The 17,890-nt window shown below is 37.1% G+C and overlaps 1 protein-coding gene across 5 annotated transcripts in view; it reads left to right on the forward strand.

Moving 5' to 3' along the window:
• RNF214 (ring finger protein 214) overlaps positions 1–16,552 on the forward strand; it is a 32,673-nt gene extending 16,121 nt beyond the window's left edge. For all 5 annotated transcript variants that reach the window (XM_033121196.1, XM_033121198.1, XM_033121199.1 and 2 more), the window contains 9 exons: positions 12,211–12,307; positions 12,480–12,568; positions 13,132–13,222; positions 13,431–13,529; positions 13,744–14,120; positions 14,246–14,378; positions 14,589–14,693; positions 14,976–15,071; positions 15,959–16,552. In XM_033121196.1, coding sequence (XP_032977087.1) covers positions 12,211–12,307; positions 12,480–12,568; positions 13,132–13,222; positions 13,431–13,529; positions 13,744–14,120; positions 14,246–14,378; positions 14,589–14,693; positions 14,976–15,071; positions 15,959–16,024 — 1,153 coding nt within the window. In that variant the 3' untranslated portion in view covers positions 16,025–16,552. The remainder of the gene's footprint in view (positions 1–12,210; positions 12,308–12,479; positions 12,569–13,131; positions 13,223–13,430; positions 13,530–13,743; positions 14,121–14,245; positions 14,379–14,588; positions 14,694–14,975; positions 15,072–15,958) is intronic.
• Positions 16,553–17,890: the final 1,338 nt, after the last annotated feature.

Raw genomic sequence — 17,890 nt, forward strand, 5'->3', positions numbered from 1 at the left:
TACCTCTCTTTCTAAACTTCATGTCTCCACCATTTTTCTCCTTAGTCTTAGCAGATGATCTTGCTTTTTATTTCACTGAAAAACTAGAGGCCATCAAGTAAAACTTCCTTTAGTTTCTTATCAGCAGACACATCCATCCTTTCTTCTTGTCTTTGTGTTTGAGTCTAAACTTTATACCTGTTTGTGAATTTTTTTTTATACAATAGAGTATTTTTAAAAAAATTAGTTTCAGGTGTACAAAACAATGTACTAGTTAGACATTTACACCCTTCACAAAGTGATACCGCCCTCCCCCAATCTATTACCCCTCTGACATTGTATATAGCTGTTACAGTTCCATTGACTCTATTCCCTGTTGTACTCAATATCCTGTGACCATCTATCTATCTATCTATCTATCTATCTATCTATCTATCTATCATCTATCTATATAAAATTATAGTTGACATTCATTATTATTCAGCTTTAGGTGTACACTGCAGTGGTCAGGCATCTACATCTTCTCTGAGGTGGTCTCTCTAATAAGACAAGTGTCCATCAGACACCCTACAAAATCTTTACAACATGATTGATTATATTCCCCAAACTGTGTTTCGTATCCCATGGCAATTTTATGGTTACCAATTTGTGCTTTCTAATCCCCTCACCTTCTCCCTCATCCCCGCCCCACTCCCATCTAGCAACCCTCAGTTTTTTCTCTATATCCCTGAGACTGTTTCTGATTAGTTTGCTCATTTATTCTATTTTTTAGATTCTACATATAAGTGAGATCATATGGTATTTGTCTTTCTCTGTCTGACTTATTTCACTTAGCATAATGTTCTCCAGGTCCATCCATATTGTTGCAAATGGTAATATTTCATTCTTCTTTATGGCCAAGTAATACTGCATTGTACAAATGTACCACAGTTTCTTAATCCAGTCATCTACCGATGGGCATTTTGGTTGTTTCCATGTCTTGACTATTGTGAATAGTGCTGCAATAAACATAGGGGTGCATATATTTTTTCGAACTAACGTTTTGCATTTCTCTGGATAGATACCTAAGAGTGGAATTGCTGGGTCATAAGGTAATTCCATTTCCATTTTATAATCTCTTATTAGTTCAAAGAGGTTGTTTTGCTTTTTTTTTTTGATCGATTCTTTCCAATTTTCTACATAAACTATCATGTCATCTGCAAGCAAAGAGCGTTTTATGTCTTCTTTTCCAGTCTGTACACCTTTTTTTCCTAGCTTTATTGCATTAGCAAGAACTTGAAATGTGATGTTGAAAAGGAGTGGTGAAAGGGGACAGCCTTGCCTTGTACCTGGTTTTAATGGGAAAGCTTCCATTTTCTCACTATTAAATATGATGTTAGCTATAGGTTGTTTGTAGATAGCCTTTATTAAGTTGAGACGGTCCCTTTCTGTTCCTAGTTTACTGAGAGTTTTTATTATAACTAGGTGTTGGGTTTTGTCAAATGTTTTTTCTGCATCTATTGATACGGTCTGTGATTTTTTGTTTTCAGTCTTTGGATATGATGGATTACGTTAATTGATTTTCTAGCCTTGAATACTTGGGATAAATCCCACTTGGTTTTGGTGTGAATTCTTTTTATACTTTTCTGGATCTGATTTGTTAATATTTTGTTATGGATTTTTGCATCTATGTTCATGAGAGATATTAGTCTGTGGTTTTCTTTTCTTCTAAAGTCTGTCTAGTTTTGGTATCAGGGTAATGTTGGCCTCAAAGAATGAGTTAGGACGTATTCCTGTATTCTGTCTTCTGAAAATGATTGTAGAGAATTGGTATAATTTCTTCCTCAAATATTTGGTAGAATTTATCAATTAACCTGGGCCTGGTGCTTTCTGTTTTGGAAGGTTGTTCATTTTTGATTCAATTTCTTTAATAGACATAGGTGTTCATTCCTTTTTAATGCTGAGTAGTAGTCCATTGTTTACTCATTTGAAGATGTTGTTCTAATATAAACTGGTTCCTGTTGTTTCTGATGAGAAAGAAGTCAGTGACAGTTCATATTGTTGTTTCTATGTATTGTGTCATTTTTATCTATGGCTTCTTTCAAGATTTTGTCTCTATCTTTGTTTTTTAGCAGTTTGACTTTGATATACCTATGTATGGTTTTCTTTGTATTTTTCCTGTTTAGGATTTTCTGAGCTTATTAATCTGCAAAGTAGTGTCTTTCACCAAATTTGTGAAGTTTTCTGACATGATTTTCAAATGTTTTTTTCTAGCCCAATCACTCCTTTTCTTCAGGGACTCCACTTTTGCATATGTTAGACCTGTCGATACTGTTCTACAGCTCGTGGAGGCTCAGTTCATTTATTTCCAATCATTTTTACTCTGTTTCTCATATTGGATAATTTCTACTGATGCACCTTTGATTTCACTTACTCTTTCTTATAGCATTTCCATTTTGTTGTTAAGTTCATGCAGTGAAATGCATATTTCTAGTATGTTTCCGGTCTGTCATTTCAATATAATTATTTTTTTATAGTTTCAATTTCTCTGCTGAGAGTTCTTATTTGTTAAAAGCTTGTAAGTATATTTTCATTTATATCTTTTCCATAGTTAAAATAGATGCTTTAAAATCCTTGTTTGCTAATTCTAATATCTTGGTCACCTTGGAGTCCTTTTCCATTGATTGCCTTTTTTCTTGACTAGGAGTTGGAATCAAAAGCATTATCTTAAACAAGAAACCAGAATAAAAACTATGCACTGTATGATTTCATTCAAATGAATTTCTAGAAGAGACAAAATTATAGTGAGAGAAAGCAGATCAGTGGTTGCCAGTGGCTTAGGGTGGAGGAAGCGATTGATTATCGTATACCGTGTTTCCCCCAAAATAAGACCTAGCTGGACAATCAGCTCTAATGCGTCTTTTGGAGCAAAAATTAATATAAAACACGATCTTATTTTAATATAAGACCGGGTATGGTATGATATGATATGATATAATACATAATAATACCGGGTATAATATAATATAATATAATACAATATAATATAATACTGGGTCTTATATTAATTTTTGCTCCAAAAGACACATTAGAGCTGATTGTCTAACTAGGTCTTATTTTCGGGGAAACACAGTGGTAAATATTTTAGGTCTGCATACCATACGGTCTCTTTCACAACCATTCAACTCTGTCGTAGCCTGAAAGAAGCCATAGACAATATGTAAACAAAATGACTGTGGCTGTGTTCCTGAAAAACTTTACTTACGAAAATGGTGGCAGCCTGACCCACAGGCTAGAGTTTGCCAACTTCTGTTCTTGACTATGAATCATGTTTCCTGTTTCTTCTTATGTTGGTAATTTGGGATTAGATCCTGAATATTGTGAATAATGCATTATAGAGACTCTGGATTCTGTTATATATTCTGTTTTTTTTTTTTTTTTAAAAAGCATGTTGTTTTTTATTGAGTATTTTATCACTTTTATCAGATAGGCATTTTGCTAATATTTTCTCCCAGTCTGTGACTTGCCTTTTCACTTTATAATAGTGTCTTTTGAAATGCAAAAGTTTAAATTTTGATAAAGTCCAGTTTTCCTTTCTTTTGTGGTTCACATATTTTGTGTCCCAAAAATTCTTTGTTTAACCCAAATCAAAAATCAGTTTAATTAGAGGTATGGTATTGTTTACATTTTTGTAAATGTGTTTAATGGAAGAAACTTAATTCTTCTATCTACTTCTGCATTTAATCTATTGCAGTATGTTGTTTGGTTAAAGTATATGAAGAAAATCTGGTGATAAACACAGATCTGTAGTTGGAAAAGTAAAGAGTATTTTAATAGCCTTTTTAGGTAATTGTGGGTATTCTTTGATAGTACGCCAATACTTGAGAGGTTATAGTTTCTTATAGGTTAGTTGCATTGTAGAATCTGAAACCACATCAACGAACTTTTTGCATTGTTATATTAAAATCCGTTTGGCTTGCCTTGCCCTTTGATGGATCTTTTAACTATGTTGTGTAGGGGAGGAAAAATTTTCACCTCTACCCTGTTTGGTTCAACATCTGAGGTCTGTGAATTAAACTGACAAAGACAGATTAGCAGGAGGAAAAAAAACAGCGTTTACATGTGCAATGTGATACATGTGGGAGAACTCAGTAATAAGTAACTCAAAGAGGTGGTTAGAATTTGGGGCTTACATACCATCTTAATAGGTGAAGGGGAGAGGTGAGAAAGGCACTTACAGGAAAACAAATGACTTTTTAGGAGGGTGAGAAAAGGCACTTATGGGAGTTTTTGGAAAGATAAATGCGTTTTCAGGAGAACAAATGAGATAAAAAGTTTGTGATAATATTTGTCTATACACATATGAGTGGTTTTTCTGTCTTTTTCAGGGCCATAAAACTCCCCTGGAGAAGAAGGGATTTAGAGTATAGTTCTTACTCAACTATCTCCTCAGAGTAGAACTGCCTTGAAGAGGAATTGATAACAGCTTTATTTCCTAGAAGTTGCTGCTTTAAATTAGATAAGGGAAACTCATAGAAGACTTTATTCTGTATCTGTTGACTTCCGAATGTCTTCAGTTTAAAATAATCTTTATACCAATTCTGTAGTTCCAGATGGGTCTCAGTGTTGATTTAGTATCCCGATGCATTGATGATTTGGAAAATATTGGTTCAGAGTTATTTAGATCTTCCTAGTGTTGACACATTTTATTATACAATATTTAAAAAATCACAATATTTTATATCACTGTTGATCTCATCAGAATAGACTTTATAAGTAGTGGGAAGCTCCCAATGGCTGGTACAAAATTATAATTTTCACTTGAAAGCATGAATTTTATTGTTGGCAATACTGTTAGTTGTTTCCTTTGAAATAATAAGAGTTCTTCATTCATTTTCAAGAAATAACCATAGTTTGTCGATCAGTTGTTCTTTGAAGTAAAAATGGTGTCTCATGAAAAAAGAGGTTTAGTTTAGCTCACAGTTCAAATGATCTCACAAGTGTTTTTCCTTGAGACAACCATTGTATTTTGGCATTTAGCAGTTCAGCAATCAGAATACTAAAAAGATGTGTATTTAAGGATCGAGATTTAATAAAATTGTTTTTATGGCTTTATCACAGGTATCCTTGCCCCCTCGCCCCAACTACAAGTGTGTGGCCCTAAAGAATACAATGGCTAATAGTAAAATTTGATGCCACTTCTTGATTTGTGTACGGTGCCAATATTTTTATCCACTATAATTTTTATACTGTAAGTGTACTCTAAGTGTCAACAGAGTTGTTCTTGGATAAACCAGGAAATTCTAAAAAGTTATTTACCTTGGATTATGTGAGCATAACTTGTGTTTGTTGCCAAGAATTCACACATAACATTGTCTTTGGTGATTAGTTCGTGCTAATACTAGACGAATATAAACAAAATAGCAAGTCTAGCCACATCTATAGATTTGTTTATTTGTAAAGCAAAATTATAGTTCCACAGATGAAACCTTAAGTCTTCAAATTTGCAGCAAAATCTTTTCTTTTTTTTTTAAAGATTTTATTGGGGAAGGGGAACAGGACTTTATTGGGGAACAGTGTGTACTTCCAGGCCTTTTTTCCAAGTTAAGTTGTTGTCCTTTCAGTCTTAGTTGTGGAGGGCGCAGCTCAGCTCCAGGTCCAGTTGCCGTTGCTAGGTGCAGGGGGCGCAGCCCACCATCCCTTGTGGGACTCAGGAGTTGAACTGGCAACCTTGTGATTGAGAGCCCACTGGCCCATGTGGGAATCGAACCGGCAGCCTTCAGCGTTAGGAGCACAGAGCTCCAACCACCTGAGCCGCTGGGCCGGCCCCCCAAAATCTTTAATTTAATGAATTACTATATCATTGAAAAGTGATGCTGCCATGATTTATTTTACTGACTTTTCATCCAGCAGACATGTAACAATGTCAGCTGTACAAAGTTGTGCTTCTCCAGTTAATACAGTGCAGTAACTTACCTGGGTAAGATGCTTCCGTGGCTTTTTCTTTTTTAGTTTGAAAGGCTTTAGCAATTTTTAAAATTTTGAAGAATTCATCACATCTGCATTTAAAATACTCAATCCCTTTTTCTTTAAATTCTGAATGATTGGTTTCAAAATGTCACTATAACTTAACTGGCACAATATAATTAGAAAACGTTCTGTTGCTTAAGATACAGTAAGGTAAATTATTAAGATCTATAAAGCCAAGAGACAGATGGCTTTTGTCATGCTCTGGTTTCTTATTTACAATTTTGCCCAGATTCCTTCTTTCCATGAGTCAGATAACTGTAGGCCAGTTGCATCTTTTTAGTATCTTTAGATACATACATTGGAGCTGTGGGTTGAGAAAGTGAGTCTTCTAATCTCCCTTTTTGAGCCAGTGATTCATTTTTAAATGTAAGAGAGAAATCACAAGTAAATTTTCTTTTATTTTAGGAAAAAATACTAAAAATAATATATTTTAAATAGAACTTAAAAATTGAGAAAGGTTTTTAAAAAATTAAAAAATACTACAAAGCAAAGTAATGAAAAGTACTTCTTTTAACTTCGATACATGGAGAACTTTGAAATTTTACAGTAATAATTTATTGTACAATCATGAAATTATAGAGATTACAGCAAGTATTACTAAAGTAGCTAGTGAGCACAACAGAACTGAGAAGGAAAAAATTTGAGAGATTAAATTATATCCTAAAACTACTACCTTAGAAAATGCTGGAAAACAAAATACAGAAGCATATATTCCATTAGCCGTCAAAGTGATAATATTATCACTTATCGTGTGGTCTCAGAAAAACTCCATTGTAGACTCATGAAAGAATGAGAGTGAAAAAAGCAAATATTTTTAGTGTTATTATATTTGTTTAGTGTAGTTTTTGCTTTCATAGACCAGGCCCTCCAAGGGTTTTGGGGACTGTGAACCATGTTGTGCAAACTGCTATTCTAGATTTGTTCCATACCTAGGGTTTCCACTACTATATTTATGTTAGTGACACTGCCATCTGTGTCCCCAGCCCAGACTACTAGTATATTCCCTCGTATTCGACTTGTATGTCACTGCCTGCTGCACCACCTGGACCACTTCCTTAGCTTGTGCATTCTTACTGTGTGGCCGTTGCACATGCTATTTGTTCTGCCCAGAATTTCTTGTTTCTTTTATTCACCTGGAAAACCACTGGATTGTGAGCTTCTTGGGGGCAGGAACTGGGCATCTTCATATCCCCAAATTTTAGCAGAATGCCTAGGACTAGGCTGCTCAATAAAGTTGTTGAATTAAATTGAATAAAGGAAGAATTCTAGCCTCATAAACTAATTTTGCTGTTCATCCCAGGATAAATTATTTCTGCTTTATGTCTGATCTCATTCATTCTATATTGATCTGTATTAGCTTCAGTTTCAGTGAAAAGAATTTCATAACCTACCCCAAATTCGGGACACATAACCCTATAATATTAACTCATCCAACAGCTTTTGTTTTGTTTCCTTTCACCTTGCCTAGAGTGTAATATATTATGAAAGGAAGGTATTTGGGCAAGGACTTAATTTTTAGCTCTGTCTCTGACTGTTGAGGATATTTCACAAGACATTTAATATCTCCTCCTCTTTTAAAATCACCTGATTTCCACCACTATTAGTGGTGGAAAAAATTTAGTTTCTCTGAAGGAAAATATTCTAATATCCATAACTAATAACTAATAATTTTTTAAGCTCTTAACTATATGCCAGAGACTGTTCTAAGTGTTTTATATATTTTAACTCATTTAATCTGCTAACAGCTCTATGAGAGGTAGATTCTTTTATGATCCCCATTTTACTTTAAGAAAATGAGGCACAGAAAAGTTAAGTAACTTGCCAAAAGTTGCATAGATAGTAATAGGGTCTGGATTTGAACTCAGAGCTTAATTTGGCTCCAGAGGCTGTGTTCTTAACTACTGTAAGTAGCTTCCCCTCAAATCTAAATACATTACTTTTATGATTAATCTATTGTAGTACATATGCACAGATGCCCATTAGATCATTATTTATAATTGTGAAATTAAAAATAAAAGAATACCTAAATAAATAGTGATATATATATGTACAATTGATAGTTATTTAAAAATCATGTTTTTGAAGAATAGTTAATGATATGGAAAAATACTTTAAGTTGAAAGAATAAGATAAATATTACAATCTTTGAGAAGCATATATAATGGATTTGTATGTCACATATACTTACATAAATATACAAATATTTATTTTAAAGGACTGAGAAGAAGTATAATAATGATTCTTTGTTAATAGTGCAATTGTGAGAAACTGAGTTAAAAAAATACTTAAAAAATAACACTTGTTGGATACATCTCATGTGCTAGGCACCATATTCAATTCTTTATGGGTGTTTTCTCAGTGAACTCTCTCATGAGTACCGTGCTTCAGGTACTACTCATCTTTCAGATGAAGAACCTGAAGCCTAGAAAGATGAAATAACTTGTCTAGGGGCATACAACCAGTAATTAGAAGAGTTGGGACCTCTCTGTAAGATACTTCATGTTTTATATTTTGTAAACTTTTTATAATTTGTAGTATTTACATAATCAAAACCAAAATTAATTTTAAAAAATTATGCAATCATTGGGACCTACAAGAAGTCAGGCTTATATAATAGGGTAGGATTTATTCATTTGAACCATTGATTCCCTGACCTAGCTATTCAAAATAACAGAAGCATGGGACTTGAAAGAAATTAGACCAATCATTAAAAAAGTGAAAAGTAGTTTGTATTCTACCAACAATTTTTTTGACCATCTATTATAGGGGACTGATTTTTTTTTTTCCTAGCCTGGGTCACAGGTAGTAGTACCCTTTCGTGAAGTGAAATCTGATATATATGTTTCAGGCTGGTTAACATATATGACTGAGCATTTTTATGACTATTTAAGTTGTTTGCTAGCAGTTGTGATTGTGGTTGTGGTTGCTAGTAGTGCCATTTGTCTTGTTGGATCCCAATGAGGTACACGTGGCCAAATCTCCAAAGGAAAATATTTTTGTGTGTGCATATGTGGAATGTCCCCATGGGCATGGTAAGAGGATTTCTCTTTTTTTTTTTTTAATTTATTGGGGTGACAATTGTTAGTAAAATTACATAGATTTCAGGTGTACAATTGTGTATTACATCATCTGTAAATCCCATTGTGTGTTCACCAACCAGAGTCAGTTCTCCTTCCATCACCATATATTTGATCCCATTTACCCTCATCTCCCACCCCCCCGCCCCCCCTTACCCTAAGGTAACCACTAAACTATTGTTTTGTGTCTCGTTTGATTGTCTTGTTCTTTTGTTGTTTTTGGTTCATATACCACATATCAGTGATATCATATGGATCTCTGCTTTTTCTGTCTGACTTATTTCGCTTAGCATTATACTCTCAAGATCCATCCATATCGTCACAAATGGTCCTATATCATCTTTTCTTACCGCCGAATAGTATTTTATTGTGTATATATACCACAACTTCTTTATCCATTCATCTATCGAAGGACATTTTGGTTGTTTCCATGTCTTGGCCACCGTAAACAAAGCTGCAATGAACATTGGAGCACACTTGTCTTTATGTGTAGATGTTTTCAGATTTTTTGTGTAGATACTCCGGAGAGGGATTGCTGGGTCAGGAGAGGGATTGCTGGGTAATTCTATTCGTAATTTTTTGAGGAACCTCCACACTGCCTTCCATAACGGCTGCACCAGTCTGCATTCCCACCAACAGTGTATGAGGTTTCCTTTTTCTCCACAGCCTCTCCAACACTTGTTACTATTTGTCTTGTTGATGATAGCAATTCTAACTGGGGTGAGGTGATATTGTGGTTTTTATTTGCATTTCTCTCATGATTAGTGATGTGGAGCATTTTTTCATGTCTATTTGCCATTTATATGTCCTCTTTGGAGAAATGGCTCTTCAGGTCCTCTGCCCATTTTTCAATTAGGTTGTTTGTTTTTTTGTTGTTGAGTTGCATGAGTTCCTTGTATATTTTGGATATTAGCCCCTTATCGGAGGCACTGTTTGCAAAAATCTCTCATTCAGTTGGTTGTCTCTTTATTTTGTCGATGGTTTCTTTTGCTGTGCAGAAGCTTTTGTTTCATATAGTCCCATTCGTTTATTTTAGCTTTTACTTCCCTTGCCTTTGGAGTCAAATTCATAAAATGCTCTTTGAACCCAAGGTCCATAAGTTTAGTACCTATGTTTTCTTCTATGCAGTTTATTGTGTCAGGTCTTATGCTTAGGTCTTTGATCCATTTTGAATTAATTTTGGTACATGGTGACAGATAGCAGTCCAGTTTCATTCTTTTGCACGTTGCTATCCAATTCTCCCAGCACCATTTATAGAAGAGGCTGTCTTTCCTCCATTGTATGTTTTTTGCTTTTTTGTCAAAAATTATCTGTCCATATTTATGTGGTTTTATTTCTGGCTTCTCAATTCTATTCCATTGGTCTATGTGTCTGTTTTTCTGCCAATACCATGCTGTTTTGATTATTGTAGCCCTGTAGTACAAGCTAAAGTCAGGGAGTGTGATACCTCCAGAGTTGTTCTTTTTGCTTAAAATTGCTTTGGCTATTCGGGGTCTTTTGTAGTTCCAAACAAATCTGATGATTTTTTTTTTGTTCTATTTCTTTAAAAAAATGCCATTGGGATTTTGATGGGGGATTTTTCTAATATAAATGTATATATGTAGTTGAAAAATGTGTTTAATGAAGTTAGAGATACTCGGTGAGCATCTGTAATCTTCAAGAATAACATTGATCAAAGAAGACAACTGTAATGTTTTTCTACAATTATTCCATTGTCAAAGAGTGACTAGTACACCAGAAACTAAACACACACACACACATACACACACACACACACACACACACACACGTAGACTAAATGGATCATTGAACCCACAACATATTTCACATATTCTTATGGTAAAAGAATTCTGACTCCTCATATATTTTTTAACTTGAAGAATATGCTGTAGCAGGGAAACACATCTACCTATGCATCTTTTATTAAAAAACTATTAGAGAATTTTTCCTCTAGCAGGAAGTTAATTTAGAGAGGACAGTACTGGAGAGTAAAGAGGAAAATGCCCACGTAGTCGTTTCTCACATAAGTAGACCTTGTCATTAGGGGGTCATACTAATGTTAGTGAATCAATGAATGAATGTGTGTGATGCACACACACAAACACACCTGTACTTTATCTGTGAAATAGAGAACAGGGTTGTGTAGAGGATTGGGTCAAGTGAAAGAAGAGACCTCAACAATTTATTAAGTGAATTGCTCCCTTTCAAAGATGTAAGGCTACTAAAGAAACAGAAGAGGAATAAAATTGTTTCTCTCACTGAAGAAAACTGGGAACATTTTTCTTAAGCTATAACTCTTCCCAACCTTTTCATCTCATTTTCACCTTTAATACCCAGTAAAAGTAATTGAAACATTTCCACATTATACTGTCCACTGATCTGGGTAAGCCTGTTGCTTTCAGCCATAAAACTTACGACAATCAAGTGTAATACCAGGAATTTCTTATGCTGGCCCTGTTCCGTTATTGGTATTTTCGGTCCTGAGCAAGGTGCCTAACTGTCTACATCCTGGGAAATCCCTCAGGACCAGGCAAACCAGGCAGTTGGTCACCGTAATCCAGAGTGTGTATATCACACTCTAGGGCTGGGGCTGGTAAGGCAGTGTAAGAAGGGAGGAAACCGATGGAAATGAGAAGTCCTGAAGTAAAAAAAAAAGAAAAAGAGAAGATTTTTTTCTTTTTGAAGAATGTTTACTATAGTTAAAAAAATAGGAAAATAATAGCCAGTAACTGTGTGTTTAGTAGTGAATTAGAGATGAGTATTAAATGGGCCCCTGTGTTTGGTCCTGCGTTCTTCAGTACCCATACCAAAGGACAAGTTGGGAAATAAGAGGAATGCCATAATGATTTTGAGCCCTCCTTGAACATAGTAGAACATTCTGCCTTCAGTGGGTTTTAGTTCTAGGGGTACTTTTTCCTGCTCTAGGGAACCTTATTTTATTAGCAAGTGGAAATGGGAACATTTTTACTTTCAAATTTTACTTGCCTTTATGCAATTATAGACCACTTGAAACATTATCTGTCTATATCTATAGTTAAGATTTAGAGTAAGACTTCCTATAACATACCTGGCAGATCAATTTTGGGTTTTACTTTGCCTTGATGTCTTCCCTCCTTAGTCTTGTTCTTGCTTTCTTATCTTACAGAGAGGTGTGGGAAATGGAACTGGATAGACTCAAGAATCAGGATGGCGAAATAAATCGGAACATTATGGAAGAGACAGAGCGGGCCTGGAAGGCAGAGGTGAGAAGAGCTGATTTTGGGCTTCCAGATGGTATATCCTTTTGGTATAGTATTATGCCACTAAGCCATATACATATTATACCATATAGCCACTAAGCATTTGTTTTAACTATCTCAGGGTGGCTTCGTGTATATACAATTAATAAAGTTGCTGTGTGTGTGGTTTCTTTAGATCTTATCACTAGAAAGTCGGAAAGAGTTGCTGGTATTGAAGCTAGAAGAAGCAGAAAAAGAGGCAGAACTGCACCTTACTTACCTCAAGTAAGTGCGTTCCCATTCTAGAATTTTAATGATCCTGCAGTTTTGTGTTTTGTTTTGTTGTTGTTGTTTAGGTTTGAAACCCTAAGTCAGCTAGTCTGGCACTTATTCTATCTTCACAGGAATTTCAAGGTTATCTCTGTGCAGTAGTAAAATTGTTCAGTGAATTTGCTTCCTCTCTTCTAAACTTCCTCATTCTCTAACTCTTCCTTTCTACAGTTTTATAGTTTTATATTTTCTATTGTATCATCTCCAGTTGTATCAACAGTATCTTTTATGCTGTCAAAGCATAACAAATATCTTTGGAGATATAGTCATTTCTCCTCCTTTTGCCATGGAATCAGGCAGACAAGAACCCTCTCTCTGTGGTTGGTCCTATTTCCCCAATACTTCGCTTAAAAGATACTGGAGTTAAAGTGAGGCAAATGCCCTAGATCTTTGGCCTTCTCTTTCATTCGTTTCACCCTCTTCTCTCCAGGCCCATTAGTCAGCGACTGTGTGTTATCTCAGAGAGTTAGGAGTTAGTCTGTCTTTAATTCTGTAAATTCCTTTTGGTTTCTTGAAAGGTCAACTCCCCCAACACTAGAGACAGTTCGTTCCAAACAGGAATGGGAGACGAGACTGAATGGAGTTCGGATGATGAAAAAGAATGTTCGGGTAAGTGTACTAATGGATGATCACTGAGTCTGAGTGAATCTGCATTTACACAAACACTTCTGGTAATAGGGAGGGACCTTTTGCATTGCCACTTTGGGCCTGTTCTACCACTCCCTTTGTTTTCTTCATATTGGATGGTGCTCTCTTTCTGGAAAGGCTCACTCAGCTCAGCAGTAAAGGATAATCCTTTCCTTTCTTTATTTTCTAGGACCAATTTAATAGTCATATCCAGCTAGTGAGGAATGGAGCCAAGCTGAGCAGCCTTCCTCAGATCCCTACTCCCACTTTGCCTCCACCCCCCTCAGAGGTAAGAGTGCTGGTTTTGGGGAGTCAACCTTTCTGTGTTGGTGGCAGAACCAGAGTCTTTAACTCGTCCTTTGTAAGAAGATACTGGTTTTACTCTTACATATGTTATTATTGGTATTATTTGGTGTAAAGGTTGCTCATTGATTTCTGCTCCAATTTCTTAAACTTTCATTTTCTTCCTTTATTTCTTGTCTTCCACCTCCTCCCCTCTACAGACAGACTTCATGCTTCAGGTGTTTCAACCCAGTCCCTCTCTGGCTCCTCGGATGCCCTTCTCCATTGGGCAGGTCACAATGCCCATGGTTATGCCCAGTGCAGATCCCCGTTCCTTGTCTTTCCCAATCCTGAACCCTGCCCTTTCCCAGCCCAACCAGCCTTCACCACCCCTTCCTGGCTCCCATGGGAGAAATAGCCCTGGCTTGGGTTCCCTTGTTGGCCCCCATGGTCCACACATGCCCCCTGCTGCCTCCATCCCGCCTCCCCCAGGCTTGGGTGGTGTTAAGACTTCTACTGAAACTCCCCGGCCCCAACCAGTAGATAAACTGGAGAAGATCCTGGAAAAGCTGCTGACTCGGTTCCCACAATGCAATAAGTAAGTATCTTTAAGAACTAATTTTTAAAAATTTGTCAGAGAAACGTTAATAGGCTAAAATCGGGGAGGTTTCATGGATATCCCCCATGAGTATAGCATAAAATCTCTCTCCCTTTCTTTTTTAGGGCCCAGATGACCAACATTCTTCAGCAAATCAAGACGGCACGTACCACCATGGCAGGCCTGACCATGGAGGAACTGATCCAGCTGGTCGCTGCACGACTGGCAGAACATGAGCGAGCGGCAGCAAGTGCTCAGGTGAGAGAAGCTACTTGGGGGAGAATTCAGGCCTGCTGAGATGTTGAGGAAGAGACAGATTTAAGAAAAATTTGAGGTGGGAAGCAGTATTGCAGTCAGGGGTATCGAGTCTGCTTTCTTCCTTTGCTGGACTGGGAACTAAATGACTTCCTTTGTTATATGTCTGTTACTCAGATTTTTTTCTTACTCTGACAATGTTTCTGCCTACAGCCACTTGGTCGGATCCGGGCCTTGTTCCCTGCTCCATTGGCCCAAATCAGTACCCCAGTGTTTTTGCCCTCTGCCCAAGTTTCATATCCTGGAAGGTCTTCACATGTAAGACTCTTTTTCTTTGAAAACTAGGATGTGGGATTGGGGGTCAGGGAGGAGGGAGCAGGTTTATAGCAGATGGAGTGCAGGAAGAAACCATTATCTTATCAGCTGGGTTGTTGGCAGCCCCAACTGGGAAAATGCAAGTGCTTTCGGCAAGAATCTGTGTTTGAACTTTTATTTGTTCTGGTATAAAATCTTTTTGCTATGTAGGTGGAATCATGGGCGTAAAAAGCAAGGAGACCCAGAGGTTTCTTACTCTTTTGACTGTCCCTCCCCTGTCTGTAGGCTCCAGCCACCTGTAAGTTGTGTCTCATGTGCCAGAAACTTGTCCAGCCCAGTGAGCTGCATCCAATGGCATGTAGCCATGTGTTGCATAAGGAGGTGGGTGCTACATACCATCCTTATTCCCCCCCTTTCTTTTCTGACAACTGAGATAATTTAAGTTTTCTTGAACATGTTAGTGTTGATGCTCATCATTAATATCTGAACATAAGGTTTTCAGTAAATTGTGGCTTAAATGTCAGCAGAATTCAGAATGATGGCAGCTAGGATCTCCCATGCCTTTTACTCTATTCCTTTTAAGGGACTGGATAAGCAGTTCACACTGTAGCAATTCACACTAGAGCACTTTCTTGGAAAATTGACGATAAGGTACACATATCTAACTGTTGTTTCAAATATAACATTGTCAGGAGACTTTGCTTAAGTGAGAGGAATGGAGTAGGGAACCCAAATATGAGATTGGTAATTCCATTAACAGAATAGCTTGGAGGCCTGCCTGTTAGAGATTATCTTCCCAAACTGACTAATTATTCCCATCTCTTACTATGTTACCAGGCAGACTTAAGTCTCGTAGCAGCAGGAAGGATTCCTTTTTATACTATTTTATTTTGTTCATTTTGTTTTTCCAAGAGGTAGAAACTGAATTTACATCTAAATTCTTGGTAAGAGAAAATCCTGATTAAGATTTGAGAGTATGGGTGTTACCAGATGGAAGTTCATCTCACCCTAAATGGAGCATAAGAAAGAGCAAGCCTGGATGTTCAACAAAAAGAACTTCACATTCCTATTAGCTGATTGTTAGTGTTCCCTTGAAAAGAACAGGCTTACCTGCTTTGAAGATTTTTTTGAGGGGTAAGAGCCCAAGGAAATAGCCCTTCTAGTGCCCCACAGTGAGAGCTTCTCTGACTTAGCCAACGTCCCTTAGACCTCTCCTCCTTCCTCCATCTTTCCAGATAAACCTGAGGTATGTCTTTCTTTCTTTCTAGTGTATCAAATTCTGGGCCCAGACCAACACAAATGACACTTGTCCCTTTTGTCCAACTCTTAAATGACGGACCTGACTGGGGAGGAAGAAGAGGAGAAACTGATGTGAACAGGAAGCGCGGGTTCAACATTTCTAAAACTCTATATTTATACAGTGATATATACTCATGCCATGTACATTTTTATTATATAGGTAATGTGTGTATAGAAAGTCTGTATTCAAATGTTCGTAAATGAAAGTATGTATATTATGCAGAAATGTTCCCTTCACCTTGCAGTTCCATTGAGGGATGCAGATTGTAGCTAAGATGATGTTTAGTTTAGCCTTGAAATTATGATATTCTTGCCTAGGGCTGTTTTCAAATACAATATAAAAACTATCTAGGAAGCTGCTGTTGCTCTAAGGCCATCCTGCTTTGATTTGGCTCAGCCGCTGGTCCATTTCCTTAAGGCTCACGTATGCAGATTTGAAACCCTGGTGCTCGCCCGCGGTCCAACCAGATGCCTTGCTTACTCTGAAAGCCTCTGGAAGCCTCAGTGATATTCTAATGACTCTGCTCCAAATAGATAAAGTGAGACTGATTGAGGAGAAAAAAAACAACGTAGCCCTAATAGTTTGACTTTTCATTGAATATTTTACTGTTAACGCTCTTATTTGTACATTGATTTCAGGTTTACAGAATATTCTGTTTTACATCAGCAAAATTCACAGTCCAAGAATAACAACACAACCAGGTCACGTTTCCCCCACACCCCTGTCCACCCTACTTCCTAGATAGTCATCTCTTTAGAAACTCACACAGTCTACAGGTCTTCTCTGCACCAAGCCATCCCTTGACACCACTGACTTGGCCAACCTTGTGAAGTCCGTATCTCTTCTCCTTCACGCTGGTCTCCTAGTCTAACTGACCTCCTTCCCCCTGAAGGTTAAGGCAGTTGGTTCACAACCAAGTTGTTTGGTAACCTTGGGTGAGCCCCAGGCAGGCACTGGGGGTGAGGAGATGTCTGTGCAAAATTACTTTTAGAATGATCTTGGGATGCTGGGTTTTAATTTTTGAAGCAAGAAAGCTATGAGGGACGTTTCCTGTCCTGGGAAAAATGGAGACCAAAGTGATGTGAGGGAGGGAGGTTGGGTTTCAGGTTTATAAGTCATTTGTTCTATGGATAGCTGTCTGGAATTAGATCATTTTTCCACCTCTGCTTATTGAGTACTTCTGGTTTTTAGGTTTATACCTGGAAAAGCTGTGACTCCATTAGATCTTTGAGTCTTTTCCTATCCTTTTCTCTTTACTCCTACCAGCAATGGCTTCAGCATCCATCTTTTTTGGAATAAAAGAAGTATAAACTAAGTGTTAAATTTTTAAAAATTAGCTCCAGGGGAAGGACATTATTATATTACCAACAGCTGAATTTTCCCCATTCTGGGACCTGGAAATGCTTATTGGCACTAGCAATACATATCAGGGTAGCAAAGATTTTTCCTTTAAGACCCATCTAAATTCTCTCCTCTCTGTTTTCGTTACTCTTTTCCTTCTTTGGTTTTCATCCTTACCTGTCAGCTCTCATGGACATATTCTTTCTCCTCTCTTGCCGTCCTTGCCCAGGTTCATTGACTGGCATCTGTGTAAGAGCTGAGTTTCCCAAGGACCTCCTTGGCATTTTGTAGGGTGATTGAAATGGCCTCAGTGTATTCCCCTCTGTAAAGATTAGATGACTCACTTGCTTTGGTTAATGAGATATTAATGTCTCCCGTTTGGTAGCTGTCATGATCAGGGAATGTGGCAAAATGGAAGACCAGTTCCTTTGTTTTTTTCATTTGGGGTGGGGGGAGATTCATTTTTTATCTTATAATCTTAAGATTTTATTTCCCCTCAACTTTGTAGCAGCCCTTGGGCCACCTGCAATATATTTCAGTATCTCTTGAAAATTTAGAA

This window comes from Rhinolophus ferrumequinum, chromosome 11 (genome assembly GCF_004115265.2).
Source record: "Rhinolophus ferrumequinum isolate MPI-CBG mRhiFer1 chromosome 11, mRhiFer1_v1.p, whole genome shotgun sequence".
NCBI lineage: Eukaryota > Metazoa > Chordata > Mammalia > Chiroptera > Rhinolophidae > Rhinolophus > Rhinolophus ferrumequinum.